This window comes from Candida metapsilosis (genome assembly GCF_017655625.1).
Source record: "Candida metapsilosis strain BP57 chromosome Unknown scaffold1, whole genome shotgun sequence".
Classification (NCBI taxonomy): domain Eukaryota; kingdom Fungi; phylum Ascomycota; class Pichiomycetes; order Serinales; family Debaryomycetaceae; genus Lodderomyces; species Lodderomyces metapsilosis.
The window spans coordinates 1-27,649 of NW_027138159.1; the positions used below are offsets into that span (position 1 = coordinate 1).

Below are 27,649 nucleotides of genomic sequence, written 5' to 3' on the forward strand. Positions count from 1 at the left end.
CATTCAACGAGTTCAACGTAGGAAACGAATCTCGTGACGCATTGCGAAACCGCCTTTGTGATCTGTTTGCCTCGGGTGGTTGATTATTTGACGGAGAGTCAGATGGTGAGGTGGGAGGTGGCATTTGGAATGTGATGTTGTGTTGAAGAAAGACCCTATCATCTAAGAGTTATCACAAACTGCCACAAAATACAGAGAGCGAGATCTGGGCGCTACCTAATTTGAAAACTTCACGTACAGGTAGCACAGTGTCAAGCTTGCCAAATGAGTGACAAAAGATGCATTTTTTATACGATATGTAGTTTATGATTAGCTGTGCATCATTTGATACAGATGTATGAAAGTTTGTGGTTCAATAAGTTTGCTCGAAACTGAACCAAGTAAGTAATCGCAGTTAGAAACAAGCAGCCGCCAACAAAAAGTCATAGTTAACGAAGTACATCTACTAACTACACCAGGGAGCTGCATACTAGAGCAATTTTGTTGATTGCAACTGATGTGTTCATTAACTCCGTCGGATTCTTTAGTTACGGATTTATTTCCGTTTTCGTCATTGTTTGCTTTTTTTTTCTTTTGCAGTTTTTCAGAGCCGTACGCTTATCAGAGATGAAAATTTAGACACTTTTGGCGCCACATTTGCAGGTAGTCTTACCAGGGCCCTCCTTAAGTTCATCATGGAATCCACAGCTGCTGCCAGCGAATTGAACCCGTTTTTAGAGTCCGAAGCTGTTGAGGAGTACACTAACCATGGAGCTGTTGACAGTGACGATAAGTCAGACGAGGAAGACGAGGAGCTTACATGGATACGTGAACACATAGAATACCATAAAGAGACATGCTGGCTAACGAGACCATCAATGTTTCAATTATGCTTTATTGTTATTGGAATCACTTTGGCTCTGTCAATGGCTGAGGGGACTCGGAGAATTGTCTTATTAAAGTTGGCCTGTAACTCTTCATTGGACTCGAAAGGCGTTTGTTCTCCCGTGGATACGCAAATCATATTATCTACATTTGATCAGTACAGTTTATTTGGAAGCACGCTTTTGTCTTTTATTGCGATATCGAATTTTGGATTGTCAGATATATATGGAAGGAAACCATTTCTAGTTGCTGGTGTTTTATCATTCACAGTCTCCAACTGCTTGGTGTTTTACTTTTACCACTTTCAAAAGTTTAGTTTTGGCTGGTTGGTAGCTTCACTGGTACTCTCAGCTGCGGGTGGTGGTGTGATGATGATTGGAACTATTGTCAGCACTTGCGTAGTTGATTTGAATCTGAAACCGTCGCAAAGAGCCAATGCATTGGCCAGAGTGGCAGCGTTTACCAATGCAGGTCAATTCTTGGGGCCCATATTAGGTACTCAGTTGTCATCATGGGCAAAGACATCATACGATACCACTCCTGGGAAGCAACTCCATATGTCTGCTATAACGCAGAGTTCAAAGGTTTTGAAGAGCGAGTTTTTCATTTTGAAACTTGAATTGATCATTGAGATTGCGCTTTGTATTTTTGTTGTGTTTATTTTTAGCGAAACCCGGACACCAAAAGCGTTGGCGAGATCAAGGACCAATTCGGTAACAACCAGAGCCTCAATCGAGACAAGCCAAAGTGGACTACTCAAGAAGATTGGCGCTGTGTTTTCTCCATTGAAAGCATTTCTCCATGGCAGTGGGAGAGCAAGGTTTATGGTGATCTCCTTAACTTTAGTCATTGTTTTGGACCAGGTGTTGATGATTGGATTTAGTCAGGTTCTCGTCAATTGGGTGGTTTTCAAATTCGACTTTGAGGCAGCAGACATTTCGTACTTGCTTTCCCTTTTCTCGGTTTCAAGGGTTTTTAGTCTACTTTTGCTACTTCCATTCTTCCAAACTACAGTTCTTAATGGATGGTGTAAGTTTAAGGTTTTGAAATCACGCTTGGACATGATTGACTTGATCTTGATTGTTATGGCTTTGATTGTTGACATTGGTGTATTTGCACTCATGTACTTTGCCAGGTCGAAAACAGATGTCTACGCATCGTTATCATTATGGTCGTCTGCATCATGGACAGTCCCTGTGTTGATGGCCGCAGTGTTGAAGTATTTCCCCACCAGTAAGGTTGGTGAATTTTACTCTGCGCAGGCATTGCTTCTGAATATTCTAATGGTTATTGGTCCACTTGTGGTTATGGATATTTACAAATGGTCATTGAAGAGCAACTGGGATAGTTTCATCTTTCTTCTTTACGGTATTTTCATGGCTATGTTTGTTGTAGTTATGCTTATCAATAAAGTGGTTTCTGGGTTGAAAAGTAGTACCGAGGAGGAAAGGGTTGTGAGAAGAACAATGTCGGTGAATTTTTCGGATGCCGTTACAACAGACGATGACGCTTGATTTTTTTAGTTCGTTTATTTAATTCTAATATACGTAGATTGTCAATTTAGTCTCCTTCAATTTTTTTGAGCTCCTTATCGGTTGTGTTTCTACTCAAATGCAAGACTCGTTTACACAAGTAGACAACTGACAAGAAAATTCCCATCCAAAACGCATAAAACAAGTATACAAGATTTGCATGACCAATATTCAATCCAAATTCGTAGAACCAAGTGACAATTATTGGTGAAGCCAAGTTCATCAACGATACTAGCAATGTAATTGCACAGTAAACCTGCCCTGCGCTAGAATTTGGGAAAAACTTGATTATAGTTGAGTCAAAGACAGGAGCTATCAAAGCATCGATTGAAAAGCAACCAGCGGCAATGTAGAACCCTTTACTGTTGACATAATAGAAGGCAACAAATACGAGAATGGCAACACCAAATGATAATAGCATAAGAATGTACTCTACCATGTCAAACAGACGATTTAATGATTTCAAAGAAAAGACTCCCTTCAATATAGGCCTTTCAAGTAACGGCAAAATAAACACTAGTGAGATGGCCCTGGAAATGGATATTAGGGACAACAAGTACGCTATGTCATTTGATTGCCAGTCAAACTGGTATTGCCCGTACTCGATAACAACCTGGTTCAAGGAGAATATTAAAGTTTGGTACAAGGCATACACCAACACCAATGATACAACAACAAACGGCAATTGGAGTAGACGGTGTGTTTTATTCACCTTTGCAACTTCCTTAGGGTATGTCAAAATTTTCATCGGCAGTATTATGTCAAAGCACTTGAATATTTGATACAACACGATTCGGTTGGTATCAAGCTCGGTTAAGTCGGAAGAAGCTGTAGATCTCCCTTCTTCGTCTAGTTCTTGCTCAACTAGTTGCTCTTCTGATCTTTTCATCGCCAACTCGTTTCTTGATTCGGGGAATAATGTAACAACGTAAACCAGTAGCGCAAGCAAAATCACTAGTTCGAATTTCAACACTGTAAAGTCAGCTTCACCTATCCCTTCTGTTGATTTACCTCGTGACCATTTTCTAACAAAGGTTCCGATCAAAGGTCCAAACAGCTGGCCAATAAATGTTGCTGACGTGGCCAACCCAAACTGATAGATTCTTCTCTCAGGTAAAGTGAAATCTGAAACGTACAGCTCAGTCAATGCTCCAATGATGTTTACACCTCCAAATATACATGAGACGTAATTTGCAAGGAGTAGCTTGCCAAATTGTAGCCCCTTGTAGCTTCTGAATAGGTAGTATTGAAGCATTCGTGAAACAGTTATAGTGATTATCACCATTACAAAATAAAGCTTCCGTCCGTAAACGTTGGACACCTCTCCAAACTTTGCGATTGGAATCAACGCTGTTGCTGTAGTTCCAACCAAAAAGTATTGATTGAATCGAGCAACAATAAAAGGGACATTATCTTTGCTCTTTGCTGATTCCTGAGCTTTGGCGTAGATGAGAGATTGACGTGTTCCTTCTGCACTAGACGAGCTAAGCGTGAGCAACCCTATCAAAAAGATTATTGCATATACGTTAGGACGGGAATAGAACGGCTTCGAGGAGTTTTGTTTCATTTGTTGCTTGATGTAAATGATGTCGTCATCTTCAGAGTCAGAGGGGTCACGATGCTGGTTTTCGCGACTTCCATGGTTAGAAGCGTCATTCGTGAGCAAATTGTTTCTTTCATGTTGGTCCCTTGACATTGGCAATGGCTGGTATTTGAATCTCTTGTGACAGTTGCTCTCATTTTTTTTCAGCCCTTTGCTATGGGAAATGCGCAGCGCAAATTCAAACGGCATTAAACTTCCTGCAGGGGAAGTATGACTGTTTGCGAGGAAGAAGATGAAGCTGTGTGTTGGTAGTTTCTCCTGCTGATACGAGAGAGTGCATTCAAAATTATTGCCGTTAATATTTTGATTATTTTACTTATCATCTCGGAAGTATAATTCCGACTCTCGATCAAGCAGAAAAAAATTAGTCACCGAATGCCCATCTAGTTGTCCACTGTTAGCAGTCCTTCTTCAATCACTCATATGTCATTCACCGAGGAAATAGAGTTGAGTGATGTCCATGTACACTCGAGAAATTTAAACACCTCCAAATTTGGAGAAAATTCTGCTACTCCTGTTGGCGAGTTACCCCACAGTTTGCATCCCCAAGATCCAACCTCGGTCATTGAGTTCCAACGCTTGTCGGATAACAGTTCCTCCTCCTCATCAACCTCAGCAAGTGATACCAATGCCCTCCGCAAGTTCAAAAATCTCCAACCCTATGCAGTTTTGGTTGGGTCATTTCTCGGACTTATTGTCAATTTAGGATTGATAAATTCTATCGGAGCAGTGCAATCATATGTCTCGGTACATCAGTTTCGGGGATACTCTGCGAGTACAGTGTCATGGATATTCTCGATCTACTTAGCTTTGGCTTACGCTGGGGCATTGGTGTCTGGCCCATTGTTTGATTCTAATGGAACATTATGGCTTCTTGTTTATCTGACAGTGTTTATCTTTGCTGGATTAATGGGAGCAGCAAGCAGTGTGCAAATATGGCACTTCATTCTAAGCTTCATTAGCTTGGGTGTTGGTAATGGATTTGGAATGGCTCCACTAGTCTCAGTCATTGGCCACTGGTTTAGCCCCAAGATAAAGAATTCGAGTAACTCAAATATAATAGATGACGATGACAAGTTGCAGAAGTTTGAAGGTATGAATACGAAGTTGGGTGTTGGTGTCAGCACAGGGCTTGCAACAGCAGGGGGGAGTATTGGTGGATTAGTGTTTCCGCTTATGTTGAGAAAACTATACACTCTGGTGGGATACGTATGGGCTCTTCGAATCTTAGCATTTACCTGCTTGGGGTGCATGATTTGCTCAATTGTTTTGGTAAAAGAGAGGTTCACGAAGGAGAAGAAGTCGAGTTCATTCGACTGGAATGAGTTGCCAGGTAAATTCATCGAATTCTGTAAAGTGAAAGATGCCAGATTTCTTTTAATAATATGTGGTGGTTTTTGTACCGAGCTTAGTCTTGTCTTGTTGGTGACGTATTTTGCAAGTTATGCAATAGCTCATGGCATGAGTGAGTCAGATTCGTTGGTGTTGATTACAATCTGGAATGGAGTCGGGACACTAGGAAGATTCTTACCTGGCTTAGCTAGTGATTACTTCGGCAGATTCAACATAAATGTGATTATGTTGGTGGGTTATTGCTTGACAATTTTGGTGTTGTTGTTACCCTTTGGAAGCAATCACAAGATCCTTTATGCATTTAGTGTTTTGGGAGGGTTGTTTTCGGGTTCGATACTTAGTCTTCTTCCTGTTTGCTTGTCACAGATATCTAAAGCCAACGAGTTGGGCAAGAAATATGGAATCTTAAATTTCTACCCATCATTAGCTAATCTTTTTGGTATTCCAATTGCTGCCGCTATAATCAAACATGGAAAAGCTCATGATTACGACAATTTTATAATCTTTGTAGGTTGTTTGTCCGTAGCTGGGTTGATTTTCTGGATTCTTGTACGAGTTTGGTTGGTGGGATTGAAGTTGAATGTTAAGGTTTAGATGGTTTACATAGACGCGAGTACTTGGAGAGTAGACGGCTAATACGTATTTCTAAATGGAATGTTTCTCTTATTCTTTCTCATTTGTCTCTGCAATTGAGCCAATGGACACCACAAAGTTCTACATTTGGCGCTTGGATGACAGTTTCTTGGCGGTTAAAATAGTCAACGAGCACAATATTATAAATACGTTACCATTATTTTTCTGAGTCCGTCAAGATAATAATGGTGCTTGTGAATTGAGCTTGCTGTTCGTGTACTTCTTGGTATATATATATGGACTAGACACATAAGTCTTCACGTATTTTTCGTTTTCTTTTTTTTTTTGTCTAAATTTACGAAACAATAGAGCCTTGAAAGATTGAAGGACAAATTTAGACCATTACACATAACGGTCCGGGTATAAACAATATTGGACTGCTTCAAAAACGGTGTACCGCACTTAAAGTACCACGTCACAACCTGCATGCTTATCAAACTCCGAAAGCCACAGCGATAGCCTACACATATCTTGATGAGGAGACTTAAAATAGGAATACGACCGCAGCTTATTGTGCTAGTCTGTTTTGCTTCACTATTTTCCCTTTTGATTCTAGGCATTGTTACCGGTCTTTATTTTAGCAAGAACTTGACTCAACTGAGGTCCGAAAGGCTATATGTGATATCACAATTAAAATCAACCCAAGTGGAACAGGCATTGGCATTCATAGCGTATCAAGTGGGGACACTTTCCTCGATTGATGCAATCACCACTCCATTGTCACAATACAGAGCCGGAAACAATTCTAATGCAGTTTTCTCCAGTGCTCAAATCACGTTGGATCAATTCATGTCATCCACGGAAACTTTTGCTGCTGCTCGGTTATACAACTTGGACTTACAAGTACTGGCCAGCTCATTCAATAACGCAACAAGGGTTTCTCAACATGCGGCAGAGAATTTGTTTCCCTTATCACAGAATGGCACCATCCCACCAGCTCTACTAAATTCAAACGGATCAGATTTTTACTTTACTGGGCCCTTGGCTAATGATTCAACAGATATTTACAGCCCATACTTTATGGGTGTTACCTTACCCGTTTACACCAACTCATCCATAATTATTGATAAACCTTATGTCTCTGGATACTTGTCGATTATAGCAAGTGCACAGGCAATCCAGGATTCACTAAACTCAACAAGCGAGGACTACAACGTCATCGCTGTCAAACCCCTTTATGGTCCTTTAACCGACTTTGTTGCTACACTAAACTCTAGTGAGAGATCGGAAGCTGCGGCCGGGTTCCTGTTGGTGTTTCCTGTACCAAATTCTTTACTAAGACCCGGCGAGGTGTACAATATAAACTCTTCAAGTTCTATAAGAACGGCAATACGGTCACCCTCAGGCACGTCTACAAGCGTTAAATCATACTCTGGTGATAATGTTGCCATCGGGTATATGCAAATTATGCTGAATAATCTTTTGTGGTCCATCATCGTCATCCAGCAAAAATCCGTATTTAATGGGCCAGTGAATAAGCTAAAGAAGATCATTATTGGTGTTGTTTTTGGTATTGCCGTGTTTATGTGCTTGATTACATTCCCGTTGGCTGTGTGGTTTATACGTCCAATTACGCAGTTGCAAAATTCAGCAGAGTACATTTCCAAATACCGAAAGGAGAGGATACTTAATGAGAAAGTAGCTCAAGATTCAAGGAATAACAGTGTAACATCAACTGCAACTTCAACAAATACTATGGGATATTCCACAGGCATACAACTACCAGAACGTATTAAAACTTCAAAGAAATTTTTTAAGGATGAGCTTACCGAGCTTTCTGAGGCTTTTAATATAATGACCGAGGAACTAGATAAACAGTACAATCTTTTGGAAGAGAGGGTGAAGCTACGGACGCGAGAGTTGGAAGCGTCAAAGGTTCAAGCCGAGGCTGCAAATGAGGCAAAGACGGTATTTATTGCTAATATTTCACATGAATTGAGAACTCCTTTAAACGGTATACTAGGAATGACATCGATTGCAATGGAGGAAGATGATCCAGAAAGGATTCACGAGTCTTTAAAGTTGATATATCGTTCGGGTGAATTGTTACTACACATATTAACAGAATTGTTGACATATTCAAAGAATACGCTAAATCGATCGAAGTTGGAAAAGTCGAATTTTCAAATTCTTGAGATTGTGTACCAAATTAATTCAATTTTTAATAAACTTGCTGTTGATCAGCGAGTCAATTTTAAGATAGTGGTTAAACCGTGTCTTTTCAGAAGGATGATTCTTTATGGTGATTCGAATAGGATTATTCAAATTATTATGAATCTTGTCTCCAATGCGCTCAAGTTTACTCCCGTTGATGGATCAGTTGATGTGTTATTCAAGTTGCTAGGGGAGTACGACTACGATAGATCGGCCGCAGCGGATTTCAAAAAAGTTTATTTGACAGAGGATAGCAAAAGACCCCGACGGTCCAATTACAATACCGATTCCACATTGGAAGATGGTAAAGATAAACCTCCTGTGGTAACTAAGCAAACTGCTTCCAGAAGTAGTAAAGATTTTGATGATTCACTGAGTATTGTCACCCTTTCTACAACTCAATACGAAAATGTGCTATTTGAACAGCAATTTGCCACCAAGAAATCACCATCACCTCGAACTTCACTTGATGAGATGTCTGATGTCAAATCTGAATACGTCATGCCAGAGGCGAAAGACTTCAAGACATACCACACATTGAATAAAAAAGACATGACAGATGGACACAAGTCATACAAGATCAAAAGTATTCATCCCCCAAAGACATGGGTTGTACAAATTCAAGTTCGTGATACTGGATCTGGTATTGACCCTGCATTGCAAGAAAAGGTGTTTGAACCATTTGTGCAAGGAGACCAGACATTGAGTCGAAGTTATGGTGGTACTGGGTTAGGGTTGAGCATATGTCGACAGTTGGCTTCGATGATGAGAGGCACGCTTTCGGTGAAGTCCGCCATAGGCAAAGGTTCAACATTCACATTGACTATCCCATTACCCCAAACAGGGGAGATCCTTGTCCCACCAGAAGATCTTGAAACATTTTGCGACGACGAGTTTAATCCAAGATCGAAAATTAATAGAAGAGTTGCATTTGATTACGTCAGCTCAGATGACGAGCTACCTGAAATGACATTGACGCATCGTCGTAAACCTTCATCATTGAAGTTGCCACCATCCAGTATTGCTTTTGCAAAGGGGTCAACAGGTACAGCACAATCGGATGTAAACAGCGGAACTCATAGCTCATCTTCTACACCATCAGAGTCATTAATTGCCACTCCACAGAGTTTGCATAGTCATTTATCCAATATCAAGATTCTTGTTGCTGAAGATAACCAAGTGAATCAGGAGGTGATCAAGAGGATGTTGAAACTTGAAGGGTTTACCAATTTGGTCATGGCAGCCAACGGTGCTGATGCAGTGGAGTTAGTTGAGCAATCCATGGCATTCACCGAAGAGCAACAGACACAACAATTTGATTTGATATTTATGGATATACAAATGCCAATAATGGATGGTATTACAGCAGCTACGAAGATTAGACAAGACTTACATTTCACTAATCCGATAATTGCCCTCACGGCTTTCGCTGATGAGAGTAATATAAAGGAATGTTTGAGTTGCGGAATGAATGGATTTTTATCCAAGCCAATAAAGAGAAACAATTTGCGCAGTGTGATTAGTAAACACACAAACATTATGATGCATGAGTCTATTATAACGCCAATGTCGGGTCATTCACAAAAGAGCTCCTATTTTCTGTGAATATAGAGGATGTAGGACTATAATTATTATAATGATTTATGATAGCTTGGGTTGTTTGCTACGGAAACCATCCCTCATGGGAAAGCTTTGGTAATTTGTAGATGTAAATTGACTCTCTTTAAAAGAAGATGGATTTGGGAGACAAAGCAAATCCTCATCTGTAATGGATACAAATGGCCATTTGGGAAGCTGTCAAGTGCGTGACCAAAATTGCACAAGACCCAAACCTTTTTCCATTTTTCTTTGGCTCCATCAACGCGAGTTTTCCAATCCACCGATTCGGCAACGCAAGCTCAAACGACAATCTCAAATAATGACAATGCTAAGGCGGCCGTTACTCAGCTTCATAACGAGAGCGCCTCGAATCAGGCTGGCTGGGCTACAGGTGACGCATTTTTTTCAACGGCCAATTATCAATATTCATCGACCCTTGGTGTTGAATCAGATAAGACTAAATTCCACCGCAAAAGATCTTCGTCCTGCGCCAAACGATCAACAAGCTTCACAAGAAGAAACTGACCCTTCTTCTGACCAATCTACTAAAGAAGGTAAACCTCCTCGATCTACATTATTCAAGGACTTACTTAAATTGATAAAGTTGGCTAAACCCGAATCCAAATTGATTATGTTTGCTTTGCTATGTTTGGCAATATCATCGGCAACGACCATGTCTTTGCCTTTGATTATTGGTAAGATAATTGACACAGCCAAGCCATTGGATGATGAAGATGAGAAAGCTGAAAAGAGTTCTAAAAGTGAGGAAGACGAAAAGAAATTAATTTTTGGGCTCCCTCCAACTCAATTCTATTCAGCATTGGCCATTATATTTGTTGTTGGGTCAAGTGCCAATTTTGGTAGAATATATTTGCTAAGAACAGTGGGAGAAAAACTTGTGGCAAGGTTGAGGTCACGATTATTTTCCAAAATTTTGGCCCAAGATGCCTATTTCTTTGATATTGGACCGACAAAGCTGGGTATGAAGACTGGTGATTTAATTTCTCGAATTGCGAGTGATACACAAATTATATCTAAAAGTTTGAGTATGAATATCAGTGATGGGATGAGAAGTATTATTAGTGGAGTTGTTGGTGTATCAATGATGTGTTATGTGTCTTGGAAGTTAACTTTGTGCATGAGTTTGTTGTTCCCGCCCTTGATCGCGATGTCATTCTTTTATGGTAGACGTATAAAGGCATTGTCTAGATTAATTCAGGAGAATATTGGAGCTTTGACTAAAGTCACTGAAGAAAAGTTGAATGGAGTTAAAGTTATTCAATCTTTTGCGCAACAGCAGTCAGTGGTGCATGGCTACAATAAAGAAATCAAAAATATATTCAATAGCTCCTTAAAAGAGGGTAAGTTGTCTGGTATTTATTTCTCAGTTAATGGGTTTCTAGGTAATATCACAATGATTGGATTATTAGTGATTGGTACCAAACTTATTGGTATGAATGAATTAACCATTGGAGACTTGTCGAGTTTTATGATGTATGCGGTGTACACAGGCTCATCGGTATTTGGATTGGGTAATTTCTACACTGAATTGATGAAGGGATTAGGTGCAGCAGAAAGGGTGTTTGAATTGGTAGAGTATCAGCCTAAAATCTCCAACAATATTGGCAAGAAACAACAACTCAAGGGAGAATTTGTTATCAAGGATGTTGCTTTTACGTATCCTTCAAGACCTGATGTGATTTTTGAGAAATTGAACTTGCATATCAAGGAAGGGGAAAACATTTGTTTAGTTGGGCCATCGGGGAGTGGGAAGTCGACAATTAGTCAGTTGATATTGCGTTTTTATGATCCAAACAGTGGCCAAATCACTATTGGGGATGAATCAATTACTGATATCAAAGACTTGAACTTGAATGATTACCGAAGACAATTGGGCTATGTACAACAGGAGCCGTTGTTGTTTAGTGGTACCGTTAGGGAAAATGTAACATTTGGTAAGGAAGATGCAACACAGGAGGAAATTGATAGAGCGTTGGAGTTGAGTCATTCACTCGCATTTGTGAAGAATCTACCTGATGGTTTGGATACTAAAATCGGTGCATCCACCTCAACACAGTTAAGTGGTGGACAAAAGCAAAGAATATCATTAGCGAGAACATTGATCAAAAATCCCAAGATTTTAATATTGGATGAAGCTACTTCAGCTTTGGACTCTATTAGCGAAGAAGAAGTGATGAAGAATTTGTTGGGATTGAATAGAGAAAAAGGTGTCACAATAATCTCAATTGCTCATAGATTGTCGACAATAAAAAACAGTGACAGAGTGGTTGTATTTAATGAGCATGGTGAGATTGTTGAAGATGGAGATTTCAATACATTACACAATGACCGCACCAGTCATTTTAATAAGTTGTTGAAATCTAATAAACTTGAGTAAATAGGCTTAGCTTTGTATATAACGTATAATAGACAGTTGAGAAAGGATGGAGTAGGAGTAGAGTGAAAAATTATTTATTGTCAGAGCGGGTAACTCTGGGAGCAAAATGATATACTCTTTTGGTGTACGTATAGGAATATACGCTATATGCTGCTGTATGTATTTTGTGAGTATCAATTGTACACACGACACACATGTTTTGTGTGACAGCCAAGTAATTTTCGTAATTTTTCTTAATTCCTATTTACGAGAACCTTATCAAATGTTTTTATCAAAAGAGACTCGACTACTGTTTTAACTGCTAAGCTAAAGAGTGATATGAGCTCGGCATCACTACTTTCATCTACAGATGTTTTAGCTGACATCATGCCCCTCCTTGTGTTGCTTAGCAATTCAAAGTTTGAATCACAATGTTTGTTTGTTTGTGTGTGATAGAATACGGAATTAGTAACGTGACACATTTATTATGCAATCCAAAAGAAAACTCGGAGCTAAAGAGCAGAAAAAAAAAACTCGGCACTTCGGGTGCATTATATCATTATTTAAAACAGAAATAGAATAGAAACACCACTACATACGGAAATAAACATTTGTTCTATAAATAGACTAGAGAGAGGTCTCTCTAATGTGGGTGTAAATGCTGCTCCATATTTCGGATAGTGGGTATATATTCTAACTTTCGGATCATTTTAGATTTTGCTTATTTTTTTTTGAAATTTTTTAGTAAAGCTGTTGTTTTAAAGAGGTCACTAAAATAAGTCATTGTTTTTTTAAGGTTAAGTATGTAGAGCTTACCAAGGACAACTAAGTAAGCTTTAAAAACTCTCTTTCTCTCTTGGTATATAACTACTATGGGTTTTCTTTAGTTTTAATTCTTTCTTTCTTTTATATTTTTTTTATTTTTTATATTTTATATTTTATTTTTTATTTTTTATTTATTTTTATATTTTGATATTTGCCCTGTGATAATTTCATCCATAGCAACTGGCATCCATTAATATTACCCAACTTTATTAACTATTCATTCATAAGCCTTGGATCAATCAAACCGATTTCATAATGACCATAAAAGACACAGTTGCGTCTATATCGCATTCAGTTCACGACTCGTTTAATTCTCTGGATGATTCTACTGAAGCAAAGAACAATCAAGATTTGAACAAACCATCAGAAACCCGCGATGAGCCTACGCAGAGAAAGCTAGCTTTGGACGAACAAGCTAATAACGTAAATGGAATGGCAAAGTCATCGAAGAAGAATGGTGATAACAAAAAAGCAGAACAAGAAGTCGAGAACCAAACTAATAAAGGCAACAAAGACACTACACAACCAAGTGATACGCCGCAGGATTCTCCAAGAATTGACGAACTGAAACTGCCTAGAAATAGCAACAATCAGCACCACCGCAATGATAGTGAAGATATAGAGGAAGACCTTGCTATGCCAACTGACGACATGGAAACAAACTTTTTCTCCACATTAATGAACAACACAACACTTAGTTCGGGGTTTGGTTCATTAAGACATTTGCACAAAGCGGCAACGGAGAAATTCTTAAAGGGGAGAAGGGATGAAAACGATGAAAAAGGGCATCATCATCACCATCGACACCACCGCCACCACCACAACCACAACCACAACCATTCGCAACAAAGTCCAGGTTCCCATGGCACCCTAAGCGGATTATCTCTGCCGATCAACAGTGCACCTACTTCACGTCCTGTCAGTCCTCGACCTGAACTCAATCGAGAATACTCTGAAACCAATTCAAAACACCATGCTCCCGGGCTTTTTCACCATGATATAACTAGCGGAGAAAATTCTAGTGCAAACGCCTCAAGCGATGAAGAAGAAGAAGAAGAGGAAGAAGAATATGAAGCATCAAGGTTGGCTCACCCAGGTGTGCCTAGAGAGAAGGCTGACCGTGCCTTCGTTGCTGATTCTGTGCCGTCTTCGACAGAAACTGCAATGAAGCTGGATGTAACTTCGCAGTCTACACTAAATGATGAGTCAACATTTAACGGCGATACTCTTGCAGATAAGGAATCTCTTGCAAGCTCTGGGAAGAATACAATCATTTTTGAAGCGGATGGTCTGAGTGGACTAACTAAAGACCAAATCAAGAATTTAACACCTTTTCAAAAGTCTGTGATTGAAAAATTGGATCCACATCATATTAAAGAAGGAGTTTTGGTAAAAGTCCGCAACCGTCAGAATGAGCCATTAGATAAAGGGTTGAGTAGCACAAGACGCTTATTGAGATATAAAATTGCTGAGAGATTATCAAAAACATTTGAATTGAGCCCCGACGATCAATTTTGTGGAAACTACAATTCCTGGCTTGTCAAAGATGTTATACTACAAGGGCACATTTACTTAACGGAAAGGGCATTGATATATTTTGCATTTTTACCTAAACGAACTAGCATTGAAGAGGCTGGAGATCCAAGGAATTTCGATGACTCAGCCAATACTGTTCACAAGGGAGCTTTAGGTATGAAAACTGCCAAATATGGAGACTCCAAGTTTCAGTCTGTTCTTACCCACAGGTATTGGGCAATCCTTCGAACCGATACCTTAACCATTTACAGTTCGTTCACGGATTTGTACTTTCCGCTCAAGGTAATTGACTTGAGGACTTGTTTGTACGCAGAGATAGACGGCAAGGAGAAAATTAAAGATGCGACTTCGCCTACTCTGAGAAGTACACAAACACCATCAGCTATGCGTAGTGGATATACATCTGGAAATGCCTCGCCACCGATGCTACTGGAAACAGCGTCTGATCTAGAATCAATGCTCTCACAGGAGGGATTCGAAGCTACAGAAGATAACGTTGAAGCAAGAAGCTCCTCAGTCTGGATAAATTTGGTTGGCAAAAAGAAAACGTATAGTTTTAAATGCGACAACTTACACTCGGCACGTCAATGGTGCAATAATTTGACCAAAATGATTTTTCAACTAAACAATTCCACCACCACTGGAGAAGTGTTTGTGAAAATTCCTATTGCAAATATCACCAACTTTAGGCGTCGGACATTATTTGAAGAGGAAGAAGGTGCCATCGATGACATAGACAATGATATACCGTTAAGTTTCAGTGTCAAGTATGCTACCAATGACCCTCAGGAGAAAAGAAAGCGTGATAAGATAAAGGATAAATTGAAGCAGCCAGAAGAGGAAGTTGTTTTCTTGATCCCAAAAAGTGGTCTTGATTTTTTCAAGTCCTTTGAGGAAGTAATTCAAAAGCAAGCAAATAGGGTGACAGAAAAGCACAGAATGTTTGGTTCCAAGAAGCCAGAATTGGAAAGATCATATACTAGCTTGTCGCCATCAATAAATGCCGTTGTTCAGAATTTGATAAATTCAAACATACCAGAAGAAAAGCGAGAAAACAAATCGGCCTTTAAGAAGCTTGGTAAATCAATGGGTTTACCCGTGAAGGATGAGCTTACTCCTGTATTTGACCTTGCTGAAAGACAAATTGACCAGGACCATCTTTCGTTTCCTCATGCAATGTCAGAAACAGTATTTAAGGATTTGGAAATAACATTTGAATCAACATTCAAAAACCTAAAAGACGCCTCCACAAGATGGGATAGCGAATTTGAACATACTATTTCCACGTTTGAGAGTCTTCCGATACCTTCTCTTCAGTTGGACCTGAAGGAATCGAAGAGGCGAGGATTTGGTCAAAGCATTAGACTATTCTCCAACATGGCAGCAAGATTTTCAGCATCACCTATTCACTACACCATTCAAGACAAGTATTATGTTTCAGATGCCAAGGAACGTGAGGCTGCCTTGAAACACTTTCAAGGACATTTTTCATTGTACAATTCGAAATTGGTTGCATCTTATTTCTGTCACTTGATCAGAACGGTTCCTGTTTATGGTAAGTTGTACGTGTCAGAGCATGAAATTTGTTTTCGGAGTTTACTTCCTGGTGTTTCCACAAAAATGATTCTTCCATTAACAAACATCGAAGGAGTTGAATCAATTAAGGGCAAGATCTATGCTGGTACGAAGCTCACTTTAGAAGGAGCAGAGGAATTAGATTTGGAATTTGCATTTGTCAAGTCTCGTGATGACTTTTCAAATGTTGCGTTAGAATTGTTGGGAAGACTTCACGCCAATGAAGGTTTTCGACCAAAGCCACACGAATGGGGCGCCAATCACAATTTGGAGTTGTCAAAGACAAGAATGGAGTATACTGATTCTGAAAGGAAGAGACTTGAAGAAGAGAAGGATAATCGAAAAGATTTGGAGATTGCTGAACTGAAGGTGAGTCTCGCTAGGATAAAGATGTTTGAGGATCGCTTGACAACTGCTTCTGGTTTGGATATTCCAATAATTTTGGAAGATTCGCCATTTTTCAAAACCGAAATGAGGCCCTCGACATCGTATAATATAACCCTTCTTACAATTGGTTCGAGAGGTGATGTCCAACCTTATATTGCACTAGCATTGGGCTTGCAAAAGGAAGGACATACGGTGACAATAGCCACGCATGGTGAGTTTAAGGATTGGATAGTGAATGACCATCATATCAAGTTCAAAGAGATTGCTGGAAATCCAAGTGAGTTGATGTCATTTATGGTTGGGCATAGTACTCTATCTGTTTCCTTTTTGAAAGACGCACAAGCAAAATTCAAAAGTTGGATATCGAAGTTATTGACTACTAGCTGGGAAGCATGTCAAGGAGCTGATATTTTGATTGAAAGTCCTTCAGCAATGGCTGGAATACACATTGCTGAGGCTTTGGTTATTCCATACTTTCGAGCATTCACGATGCCATGGACAAGAACTAGAACGTATCCACAGGCATTCTTGGTGCCTGATCAGAAAAGAGGTGGATCTTACAACTATATGACCCATGTTTTGTTTGACAATGTATTTTGGAAAGGTATTCTGGCCCAAGTGAATAAATGGCGTGTAATGGAATTGGATTTGCCAAAAACAAACTTGTATCGAATGCAGCAAACAAGGGTTCCATTTTTGTACAATGTATCACCATGTGTCCTACCTCCTGCTAATGATTTTCCTGATTGGGTCAAGGTTACTGGTTATTGGTTTTTGGATGAAGGTGGAAGTGATTATAAGCCACCACAAGATTTGGTTGACTTTATTAATCAAGCAGCCAGGGATGAGAAAAAGATTGTTTATATTGGGTTTGGATCTATTGTCGTGAAGGATGCTGCGTCATTAACAAAAGCCGTCATAGAAGCTGTTCTCGAAGCTGATGTCAGGTGTATTTTGAATAAAGGTTGGTCAGATCGTGGTAGCAATAAAGACAAGAACAAGATGGAAGTTGAACTACCAGATGAAGTGTTTAATGCTGGCTCGATCCCACACGATTGGTTATTACCTAAAGTGGATGCAGCTGTGCATCATGGTGGGTCAGGTACAACTGGTGCATCATTGAAAGCAGGATGTCCGTGTATCATCAAGCCATTCTTTGGTGATCAATTTTTCTATGCCAGAAGGATCGAGGATATGGGTGCAGGAATAGCGTTGAAGAAGTTGACAGCAAAGTCGTTAGCAAAAGCACTAGTCACAGTTACTGAAGATTTGAAGATTATTGAAAAGGCGAAAAGCGTTAGCACTCAAATAAAGCGTGAGTTTGGTGTTTTGAATGCCATTGAAGCAATTTATTCAGAGTTGGAATATGCAAGAAGCTTGATTTTGGCTAAGGAACTCCATGATATCAATTATAAACGTCATCATCCAGATTTCAAGGCTCAATCTGGACTTCAAACCGCCAATGCATCCGACTCAGAATCGGATAGCGATTATGACAGTGATAGTACTAGTGATGACGATGACGATGAAGACGTAACCGATCGTGAAGAGGAGACTGTGATTGATAAAACGAAAAAGGAGAATGTGATTGATAAAACGAAAAAGGAGCTGAAAGGAAAGAAATGAATGGTTCAATTTAGATAGTTGAGGTGGAAAGAAAGTGTTCACCTCGGTAGACTGTACGTTAGTTATATTAGAGATTAGAGTCTATAGGAAACGTTATAATTGTATTACTTGTGTATACCGGACAGACCCCTTGTTTTTATTTTTGTGCAACACTTTAGCAGTCACGTGAAATTTGGCTATTGTGAGTAATAATCTGGAGTTTAAACCATTCATTTCTGGAGACAATAGCAAGAACAGCTTGTGTGCATCATAAATCAACGTCATCGTTATTTCACTCCACCCTTCGCTTCTTCTACATAGTCATCCACAGAGAAGTCTAAAAGCAAATCACAAGCAGTGGGAATTATTCAAACCATTTGGCATCCACAGTTTTAAATTTTTTTTTTTTGTTTTTTTCAACGAAAGTACTTCAAACGCCATTAACATTGGAAATCAAACTCAATTGAGCAGTTACGGGTGCCTTCAGCAATCAACAGATAGTGGGACACATATAGCAACGCATAACTTACCCATAAGCAATCAGAGCTCACCATGACTAACGTTTACAAGGATATCACGGAAGAGCAACGAGCAACCAATTCATATGCAAGTCTTGTGCCCGGTCAAACAATAGTTGAAATACCCGAATATACCCTAGAGTGTGGTGAAACATTATATAATTTCCCCGTGGCATACAAGACGTGGGGTAGGTTGAATAAAGAGGGAAATAATGCATTACTAATATGTCATGCATTAACAGGTTCCTCGGATGTACAGGACTGGTGGGGTCCTTTATTAGGTACAAACAAGACATTTGATCCATCACGGTTCTTTGTTGTATGTATCAATTTTTTGGGATCACCATATGGATCTTGTTCGCCTGTCACTATTGATAAATCTATAGGAAAGCCATATGGACCTAATTTCCCCTTGGTCACGGCAAAGGACGATTTGGGTATACAAAAGTTGATTTTGGATTCTTTGCAAGTTAAGCAAATTGCTTGTGTCATTGGTGGATCAATGGGTGGTATGTTGGCAATGGAGTATTCGAGTGCCTACAATGATTCCAATTACGTAAGAACAGTCATTGCGTTGGCCACCTCGGCTAGAGCTTCTGCATGGTGTATATCATGGAATGAGACTCAAAGACAATGTATTTTCAGTGATCCTTATTATGATGATGGTTATTATTATGAGAATAAATTGGGTTTGAAACCTGATTCGGGGTTGAGTGCTGCTAGAATGGCGGCTTTACTTACATATAGATCACGAAATTCATTTGAAACTAGATTTGGAAGAAAATTGGGCAAGTCATTAACTAGTCAAGATGATGAAGCTGGTAAAGTGTACCCCAAGACCAAGGATGAAGAGCATTGGCTTTTACACAATGAAGGATCGCAACTGACTAATGGTCAAGAAACTAATAAGGATAAGAAACTACCAACATATTTCACAGCCCAATCTTACTTGCGATATCAGGGTCAAAAATTTATCAAAAGATTTGATGCAAACTGTTATATATCAATAACTCGAAAATTAGATACGCATGACATAACTCGGGGGATAGTTGGCACAATCACCACCGAAGATCCTTTACCTAAGATCTTACAAACTTTGAGAAAGCCTCATTTGGTAATAGGTATTGAATCTGATGGATTGTTTACCTACGGAGAACAAAAATTATTGGGAGAGAATATACCCAATTCGATTTTGAAAAAATTGGATTCTCCAGAAGGACACGATGCATTTTTACTTGAATTCGAACTCATTAATGAATATTGCTTGGATTTCTTGAAGACGAATTTACCAGAAATGTATGGGGATGATGTAGAGTTGTTTGAGGATTGGGCCAAGTATGTACAAGATGTTGACAATGGAGGTAATTCGGTCTTTGGTGAAGCTGAGAAAAATATCACCAATTGGTGATTTTCATTGGTATTGTTTATCATATATAGAGGAAATCAATGTTTGTTGACGTTTTCTTGTAGAATTGATGCGTACTTCGTAAAAATCTCTGGTGTCGATTTTTCTTTTTTTGCAACAAAATTACCGCAAAGTGTTCAAAACAGAACTACAACACACGAGTGAACTGGTTTACGATGAAAAAAATGAAAAAAGTCAGCGTCGTTTGGGAGAGTGGGTTTAACGCTATTATCACCAACAGTTCCGTTACCGGTTTTGGGATAAGATTGACGAGCAGTTAAATTCATCTGCATGACAAGAAACTCGACTTTAGTAAGGAAAAGTTTGACGATTGGTGAAATACAAGGGCACTCCGCAAACCGATACTAGCTCCAAAAAGTGGATATCAATGAATAGTAATCTGTCAGAAGTACAGGGTGATGCTCGGAAAACTGCAGTTGTGTCGGAACACAGCTTAATATAAAACAAGCACATTTTGTAATCAGAGGAGGAGGTCAGAAGAACAATGGAGGAGGAATACGACGACATCGTCTAAAAGGCACGGTGATGAATACATCACCACCCATGTGCATATTCAACTCTCTCTTAGCTTTTATTGAAATACGAACATAGTACATTCACTGGTCCATTGTGTTTGTTTCAAGATGAAGACAAGAAACAAAGAAAAAACACGGTACAAGTGGATGTTGTGCTTTGTTTATCTTAATGTCTCAAGTGTTGACAAAAAGATTTTAAGAAAAACGACATTGATGTTTACCAACTATCCCAATTAGGCAGTCAACTGTTTATTTTTTTTTAAGGTTCTTTTGTTTACATACAAAACTAAAACACAAACAATCAACATACCACAAAAACTAAAAAGAAAACCACAACAACATCAAACATACACCACAAAAAAAAGTTGTTTAACTTCTGCTTTGTTTTTTTTGCTTATATTGCATCGTCAATATTTGAAACGTCTCCTAACCATTTCTTCTTTCTTTCATCAAATATATCAAGCACATCTTGCAACTTCTTTTCCCTTTTCTTTTTGCAGTTTCATTCACCACACAAGGATACTTGACAGATTCTGGTTACAACGACGAGAGAGAAAAAAAAAAGAAGAAAACAAAAAATCAGGTTATATCCAAACAGACCAAATTTTACCTTTTGCGCACTGTTATTTTTTTTTTTCTTTTGAAACGAACCGTGTAAACACAACACAACACAACACATAGACCTAGGACCCACTCACCCACGGCCCAGAAAAGAAGAGAAAGATATACATACCCCAGGCTTCATCATCTTCTCCTACTAGAAAGGCTTGCCCATCAATAACTACTCATCAGTCACTCGTTGTCCTTATACACAGATAGACGATAAAATATTCCCACCTTAAAAGCATGTCGGCAAACGTAGTAACTATCACACAAGAAGATATATTCTCAAACAATGACGAAGCTCCACCTAGAAGGTCATCCTCAAGACATTCCAGCAGCTCAGGCCACCACCCCAACAGTCAAGTTCCAAGAGTTATACCTGAGCTACCGGTTGACGCCAAAATGACTAATTCCTCCCTGACACAGAATATTTCAGCATCGGTATCAAGCTCAACTATATCTTCGCAAATGCACTCCGCCATGCAGAAAAGAGTTCAAAGAGAGGTCAGGTTTGGCGCATACGTTTTAGGCTCCACTCTTGGAGAGGGTGAGTTTGGCAAAGTTAAATTAGGATGGAGAAAAGATGGTAAATTCCCCAGTCAAGTGGCCATCAAATTGGTGAAACGCTCCACAATCGCTAAAGACTCAGATTCGGAGGTGAAAATCCATCGGGAAATAAACTCTTTGAAATTATTGAACCACCCAAATATTGTAAACTTAGTCGAAGTGATGAAGAGTGGGAAATATGTTGGTATTGTTTTAGAATACGCATCTGGAGGTGAACTATTTGATTACATTTTGCAACACAAATACTTGAAGGAGCCAGTGGCGAAAAAGATTTTTGCACAACTAGTCAGTGGTGTAGATTACATGCACTCGAAAGGATTGATTCATCGTGACTTGAAATTAGAGAATTTGTTATTGGACAAACACAAAAACGTTATTATCAGTGATTTTGGTTTTGTTAATTCGTGCACTGACAGGACAAATGATCTCATGAAAACAAGTTGCGGGTCTCCTTGTTATGCAGCACCAGAATTGGTATTAACACAGAGTCCATATGAAGGTAAGAAAGCAGACATTTGGTCGTTGGGAGTGATTATGTACGCCATGTTGTCGGGCTACTTACCATTTGATGATGACCCAGAGAACGAGGATGGAGCAGATATAATTAAATTGTATCACTACATTTGTAAAACTCCATTGACATTCCCAGAGTATGTTAGTCCATTAGCTCGTGATTTGCTCAGAAAGATTATTGTTTCCGATCCTAGAAGAAGAATAGGAATGGATGCCATCAGGAACCATCCATTGTTGAGTTCATATGCGGCATTGTTGTCCATTAGACAACCAGAATGGGATAGGATTTACCGCGAGAAGCATGCAGCATCATCAACAAGTGTGGCTGCCGCTGCATTAGCCGAGCAACAAACTCCAGTATACAACAAGAGATTCTCAATGATCAACACACCAACAGGTTCCTCGTCATTAATGGGGCCATCTATGTATCACCACCAACAAATGTCGCATTTACAATCGCAGAGTGCAAGACCTCAACCAACTACATCGGAACACACAAGATCATATTCGTCGACCAGCATCAGCCTTTTGTATGCATCTCCGGCAATGTCTACCAGCACTTCACCCAAACCTGCCGATATACCTGACAATGTATCTCCAAAGAAACCATCTTCAGTTTCACCAACAAGGGGCCACCAAAAATCTGCGTCGATTTCAAATTCAAGTTCATCTGCTAGCATTGCATTGAAGTCGGTGGTTAATGATGATAGTGGTGCCAGAGCAGCAGCCAACTACCCAACACCTTCAACAATTTCTACCATTATTGAAAGTCCTTCGAAACCGGGATCAACTGCTTCTGGGTTACCTCCTACTTCGAAATTATTGCCGCCTAAAGATTTTGCCAAGTTGCCTCCTGCAGGAAAGAAGCCAAGACCTACATCATATCATCCTACTTCGATGACATCTTCCATGATTTCACCGTCGCAAGTTGCCATTTCGTATAAAGATATTATCAAATTCCCAGCCACAAACTCCAACGTTGCATATCCAAACTCAATGACCCAATACATTTCCACTTCCCCACCAAAGGAATCCATTACGACAGACTCAGGCCCACTGACCAGCCGCAGAAATTCAGTAGTTACTCACGTACACGTTAATGGCGTGTTAAGCAAAGATAACTTAACTGGACTAACCAGCTACAGTGGATACAATTCATCTCCTGATAACAAGAGGAATTCGGTATTGAGTTATTTGGAAGATAAAATCGAAGCTTTGGATTTATCGGAAAGTGGTCATCCTTCGCCTACCAAATCAAGCAAGGGTTCAGATTTGGAAAAGGTAGAGGATGATGGTACCCATGTTCAATCTGCACCAGTAGAAGGTGAAGCAGATCCTAGTAAGGAGATTGCACACGTTGAAGCTAACGCGGATGCACAAGTGGATAGCGAGAATGGTAATAAGGAAGATGTAAATTTAGAGTCAACTAATTTGCCTGAGCCAATGGAGGAGTACATTGAAAAGTCTAGCCCCAAACCCAATGTTGATGTATCAGATAAGGCTGCTTCGAAACCCACAGAAGTGAAAGCATCTAAGGTTGAGGGTGAAAGAAGGTCGAGCACATCGAGAAGAATGCATGACGAAAATAAGGAAAACCGTGAACATAAAGAAGCAAAGAAAAGAAACAGATTTAGTTTGTTGTCCTTCTACAGTTCATATCACTCGTCAAGCTCAAATGTGTCGTTGCCAACCGGAAAGGATGGTCCTAATTTGTCAAGCACGAATGCAACCAATTCAACTGCACCAACTCCGTTATCAAAAGAGGCCAATAAGAGCGATACAACTACTGTATCCTCGTCGACATCATCAACTACAAAACCCAAGGCAAAAACAAGAAAGGTGTTGGAACCAACAAGCGAGGCAAACATGAATAAGAAGGATTCGAAGCGTGTGCATTCCAGCTCATCCACTGGTAAGGGACATCCTAGTTCGAAACGTCATTCTATAGCTGGCCCTCCAAGTGGCAGTAACAATGCTCCCAAAGAGTCAAGTGCGGCAAGAAAAGTAATGGATTTCTTCAAGAGAAGAAGTGTGAGAGTAGGTTGATTGATATGTGTTATGATATAAAGCAATGCGGATGGTTACGAGTTGATCTGTCATTGCGATCTTCTAGAGACGCTTGTTTTGTGATTTGTTATTTTTTTGTAAAAAGTGTTCTTTTTAGTTTTAATTAATGTTTAGTTCAGTTGTTTGACTGTTGATAAATGGTCACTTGATTGTAAAGAATGCGGGTGTGTGTGTGTAGTGATACGGAGTGTGTTTCCAGAGTATTCTACAAGAAGACAGTTTAGATTGGGAATTACTTCAGAAAGGGAGGGTGATACGCTTCAACCACACGGAGATGTTACCGCTTTCAGTTGGCGTGTTTGTTTGTTTGTTTGTTTACATGACTCAGTACATGACACAGCGGACTTTGTGCAACGATGTTGTTGCAGAGTAGAAAAAGAAATTTTCATTGACAGGGTTTATAAAGAGCTGAGTCCTCTTCACCCCAGAAAAAGAAAGGCAAAGTTTAATTTGAAAATTATATTTACATCATGCCAGAGAAACTCAACTCTTCTGAAGATCATTCGAGTGGCTCATTGCAAACTTTTGTTCGCAATGGTGTAGAGATTGAAATACAACCGTACCAAGAGAATAATAATCAGCCGACATGAGATCAATCACGAGATATCAAAGAGAAGTCACCTTTGGATGAGTCTTTAGAAGCTACAATCATATCAGAGATACAACAAGGACAATACATCTGTCTTGTATGTACTGGAGAAATCGATAAAGATTCCACGATATGGAGTTGTCAAGAATGTTTTAGAGTCTACGATTTGGATTGTATCAAGGATTGGGCTATCAGAGGATCTTCAACCAACAAGGCCAATAGAACATGGAGGTGTCCAGCATGTAACTATGAAACTAAGGTACTACCTAAAAAGTTTACTTGTTGGTGTGGCAAAGTTAAGGATCCACCTCAGAATCCGCTAATGCCATTTTCTTGTGGCAATTTGTGTAATTACAAGTATCCGAACTGTATTCATAGGTGTTTGAATACTTGCCATCCAGGAAAACACCCAGTTTGTGGTGCTCTAGGCCCAGTGATGAAGTGCCAATGTGGGAAGGAAAAGAAACAATTGCCTTGCATAATTACTCCTTATAGAAAAGGCTGGAAATGTGACCATCCGTGTGGTAAAAAAGTTTGTGATCTTAATCATAAATGTACCAAAGGTTGCCATGGAGGTTCGTGTGGCAAATGCCAGAAGAAAATTGAGTACAAATGCTACTGTGGTGACACTAAATTAAAGACTAAATGTTCAAAACGGAAGCCGATACAGTGTAAAGATTACAAAGGTAAGAAATGGATTGGGGGTGGCTCGTGTGGAAAGACTAAAAAATACTATTATGATTGTGGAGAGCATTTCGAGACTTTTGCCTGTCAACCACCACCTGCAATGGATCATGCGAAATGTAAATACTCACCAGATGTTATTTCAACATGTTATTGTGGAAAAACTAGAGTTGATTCATCAAACAGGACAAAATGTACGGATCCGGTGGCTGAATGTGATAATGTGTGTGGTAAACTATTGCCATGTGGATGCCATTGTAAATTTAAATGCCATCCAGGACCTTGCGAATGCACCTCGATATTTGACATAACCTGCGAGTGTGGCCACGAACTGTTTAGTGTCCCATGCAAGTCTGTGCAGCTGGGTATAAAATTCAAGTGTCGTCACAAATGTTCTGTTTTATTGAGTTGTCGAAAGCATTATCATCGTGCCGAATGTTGCCCTTATGAACAAATGGCATTGGAAAGAGAAAAGGCCAAAAAGAAAGCAGTGAGAAACAATTTACGTCGTACTTTACACGACGATATTATGTCAATTGAAGCAGTACATATTTGTACGCAAACATGTAATCGATTGAAATCGTGTGGACAACATCGTTGCCAAGCAATGTGTCACGGTGGTCCTTGTGAAGTGTGTTTGGAGTCCACCAATGAGGATTTGGTTTGTAACTGTGGTAAAACTGTGATACCTGCACCAGTCAGATGCGGTACTGAATTAGTGTGTCACGAACAATGTATTCGACCAACTGCATGTGGGCACCGTCCCGAACCACACGAATGTCACAAAGACAACGTATCGTGTCCTAAATGTACGGTATTAGTTAAGAGGGCATGTGATTGTGGCGCAAGACAGGATCTCCCTGGTATAATGTGTTCACAGGAGCGTGTGAGTTGTGGGAAAATGTGTATGGTTCCCAAAGAATGTGGCCATCCCTGTCTACGTACGTGCTCTTCTAAATGTACAAAGGAGAATGATCATGTTCACGTTAATCAATGTATGGTAAAGTGTCAAAAGGTGAGAAAGAACTGTCCCCATTTATGCAAGTTGAAATGTCATTTTGATAAGGTGGGTAAAAGCAGTAAGTGTGATGCAGTTAAATGCAATGAGCCAGTGATCATTCAATGTGAATGCGGCAATTTAAAGAAAACTGTACCATGTGGAGCGTCATTGACAGAACCAACTACGATTGGCGCCATACTTGAGTGTAATGAATCATGTGCTTCTGCAAAAAGAGATGCAAAATTGCGTGAAGCTTTTGCTGTTGATGTACCTGAGGATGAAAAGATTATTTATAGTGACTATGTGTTGAGCACATTTGAAAAGCAAACCAAATGGTGCACTCGAATTGAAAATATTATTCGAACATTCCTCGAAGACTATAATCACCAGGTCAACAATGGAGTTGAGAATCCCAAGCGGTCTTATCACTTCCCACCAATGACTTCCCAACAACGGCAATTTATCCACGAATTGGCACAATCGTATAAACTTTATACTGAATCACAAGATCAAGAACCAAAACGATCAGTCTTTATAGTCATTACAAGGTTAACGTTTGTCCCAGCTTCAACTTTACACAGTTGCTTAGAGTTGGTTCGAATGAAAGAAATACAGCAACTTCATGTTGAATCTATGACCGAGCAAGAAATTCATGATGCGTTATTCAATGCTATCATTATTCAAGATACGTTTTTTGGTGTAACAAAAGAAGACTTGCAAAATGCATTAGTTGAATATCATCAAATTGGTAATGAGGATGCTGATGGCGAAGGGTTCACCATATCTTGGCTAAAAGAGTCAACATTCGTTTTGTATGATAGAGCATGGTATCAAAAAATGGATCAAGAGTTTGAATCGATGTTGGAAGAGTTGTGTAACATGTTTCGCAAGACTTTGAGACAGAACTCCTTGGCTTTTGATTGTAAATTATGTTTGATTGATCCTAGTGTTAGCTTTGTTATGAAGGTTGATCGAAGGAAACGTGTTGATGATGGGGCTTTGAATGCAGATGATGCAAAGAGAAGTGAAAGCAAAAACAGTTTTGATGTTTTACAACTGGATGAATTGGCAATCCAGGGGTGAGATTACCCACAATTTCAAAAAGTATAGACTTTATATATTTC

The 27,649-nt window shown here is 39.5% G+C and overlaps 8 protein-coding genes across 8 annotated transcripts; 6 read left to right on the top strand and 2 right to left on the bottom strand. All coding sequences in view use genetic code 12, as the record gives it.

Moving 5' to 3' along the window:
- Positions 1–17: 17 nt before the first annotated feature.
- On the bottom strand, positions 18–124 carry I9W82_000001 (uncharacterized protein; the record flags this gene model as incomplete). The annotated part of the gene is made up of 1 exon (XM_067689697.1): positions 18–124. A coding segment is annotated over one exon (107 nt), but the record flags the coding sequence as incomplete, so codon positions are not given.
- A 550-nt stretch (positions 125–674) lies between these two features.
- On the top strand, positions 675–2,378 carry I9W82_000002 (uncharacterized protein; the record flags this gene model as incomplete). Its single annotated transcript, XM_067690806.1, has 1 exon — positions 675–2,378. The coding sequence occupies one exon, from the start codon at positions 675–677 to the stop codon at positions 2,376–2,378; it is 1,704 nt and encodes a 567-aa protein (XP_067550028.1).
- Positions 2,379–2,424: 46 nt separating this feature from the next.
- On the bottom strand, positions 2,425–4,092 carry I9W82_000003 (uncharacterized protein; the record flags this gene model as incomplete). The annotated part of the gene is made up of 1 exon (XM_067691916.1): positions 2,425–4,092. One exon carries the CDS (start codon positions 4,090–4,092, stop codon positions 2,425–2,427), a length of 1,668 nt encoding a protein of 555 aa, XP_067550029.1.
- A 330-nt stretch (positions 4,093–4,422) lies between these two features.
- Positions 4,423–12,136, top strand: MDL1 (ATP-binding cassette permease; the record flags this gene model as incomplete). The annotated part of the gene is made up of 3 exons (XM_067693024.1): positions 4,423–5,866; positions 6,542–9,654; positions 10,190–12,136. The coding sequence occupies 3 exons, from the start codon at positions 4,423–4,425 to the stop codon at positions 12,134–12,136; spliced, it is 6,504 nt and encodes a 2,167-aa protein (XP_067550030.1).
- Positions 12,137–13,195: 1,059 nt separating this feature from the next.
- On the top strand, positions 13,196–18,064 carry UGT51C1 (Ugt51c1p; the record flags this gene model as incomplete). Its single annotated transcript, XM_067694130.1, has 1 exon — positions 13,196–18,064. The coding sequence occupies one exon, from the start codon at positions 13,196–13,198 to the stop codon at positions 18,062–18,064; it is 4,869 nt and encodes a 1,622-aa protein (XP_067550031.1).
- A 531-nt stretch (positions 18,065–18,595) lies between these two features.
- Positions 18,596–19,969, top strand: MET2 (homoserine O-acetyltransferase; the record flags this gene model as incomplete). Its single annotated transcript, XM_067694981.1, has 1 exon — positions 18,596–19,969. The coding sequence occupies one exon, from the start codon at positions 18,596–18,598 to the stop codon at positions 19,967–19,969; it is 1,374 nt and encodes a 457-aa protein (XP_067550032.1).
- Positions 19,970–21,348: 1,379 nt separating this feature from the next.
- Positions 21,349–24,231, top strand: I9W82_000007 (protein kinase; the record flags this gene model as incomplete). The annotated part of the gene is made up of 1 exon (XM_067695091.1): positions 21,349–24,231. The coding sequence occupies one exon, from the start codon at positions 21,349–21,351 to the stop codon at positions 24,229–24,231; it is 2,883 nt and encodes a 960-aa protein (XP_067550033.1).
- A 491-nt stretch (positions 24,232–24,722) lies between these two features.
- I9W82_000008 (uncharacterized protein) lies at positions 24,723–27,608 on the top strand (the record flags this gene model as incomplete). The annotated part of the gene is made up of 2 exons (XM_067695202.1): positions 24,723–24,789; positions 24,856–27,608. The coding sequence occupies 2 exons, from the start codon at positions 24,723–24,725 to the stop codon at positions 27,606–27,608; spliced, it is 2,820 nt and encodes a 939-aa protein (XP_067550034.1).
- Between the last annotated feature and the right edge of the window lie 41 nt (positions 27,609–27,649).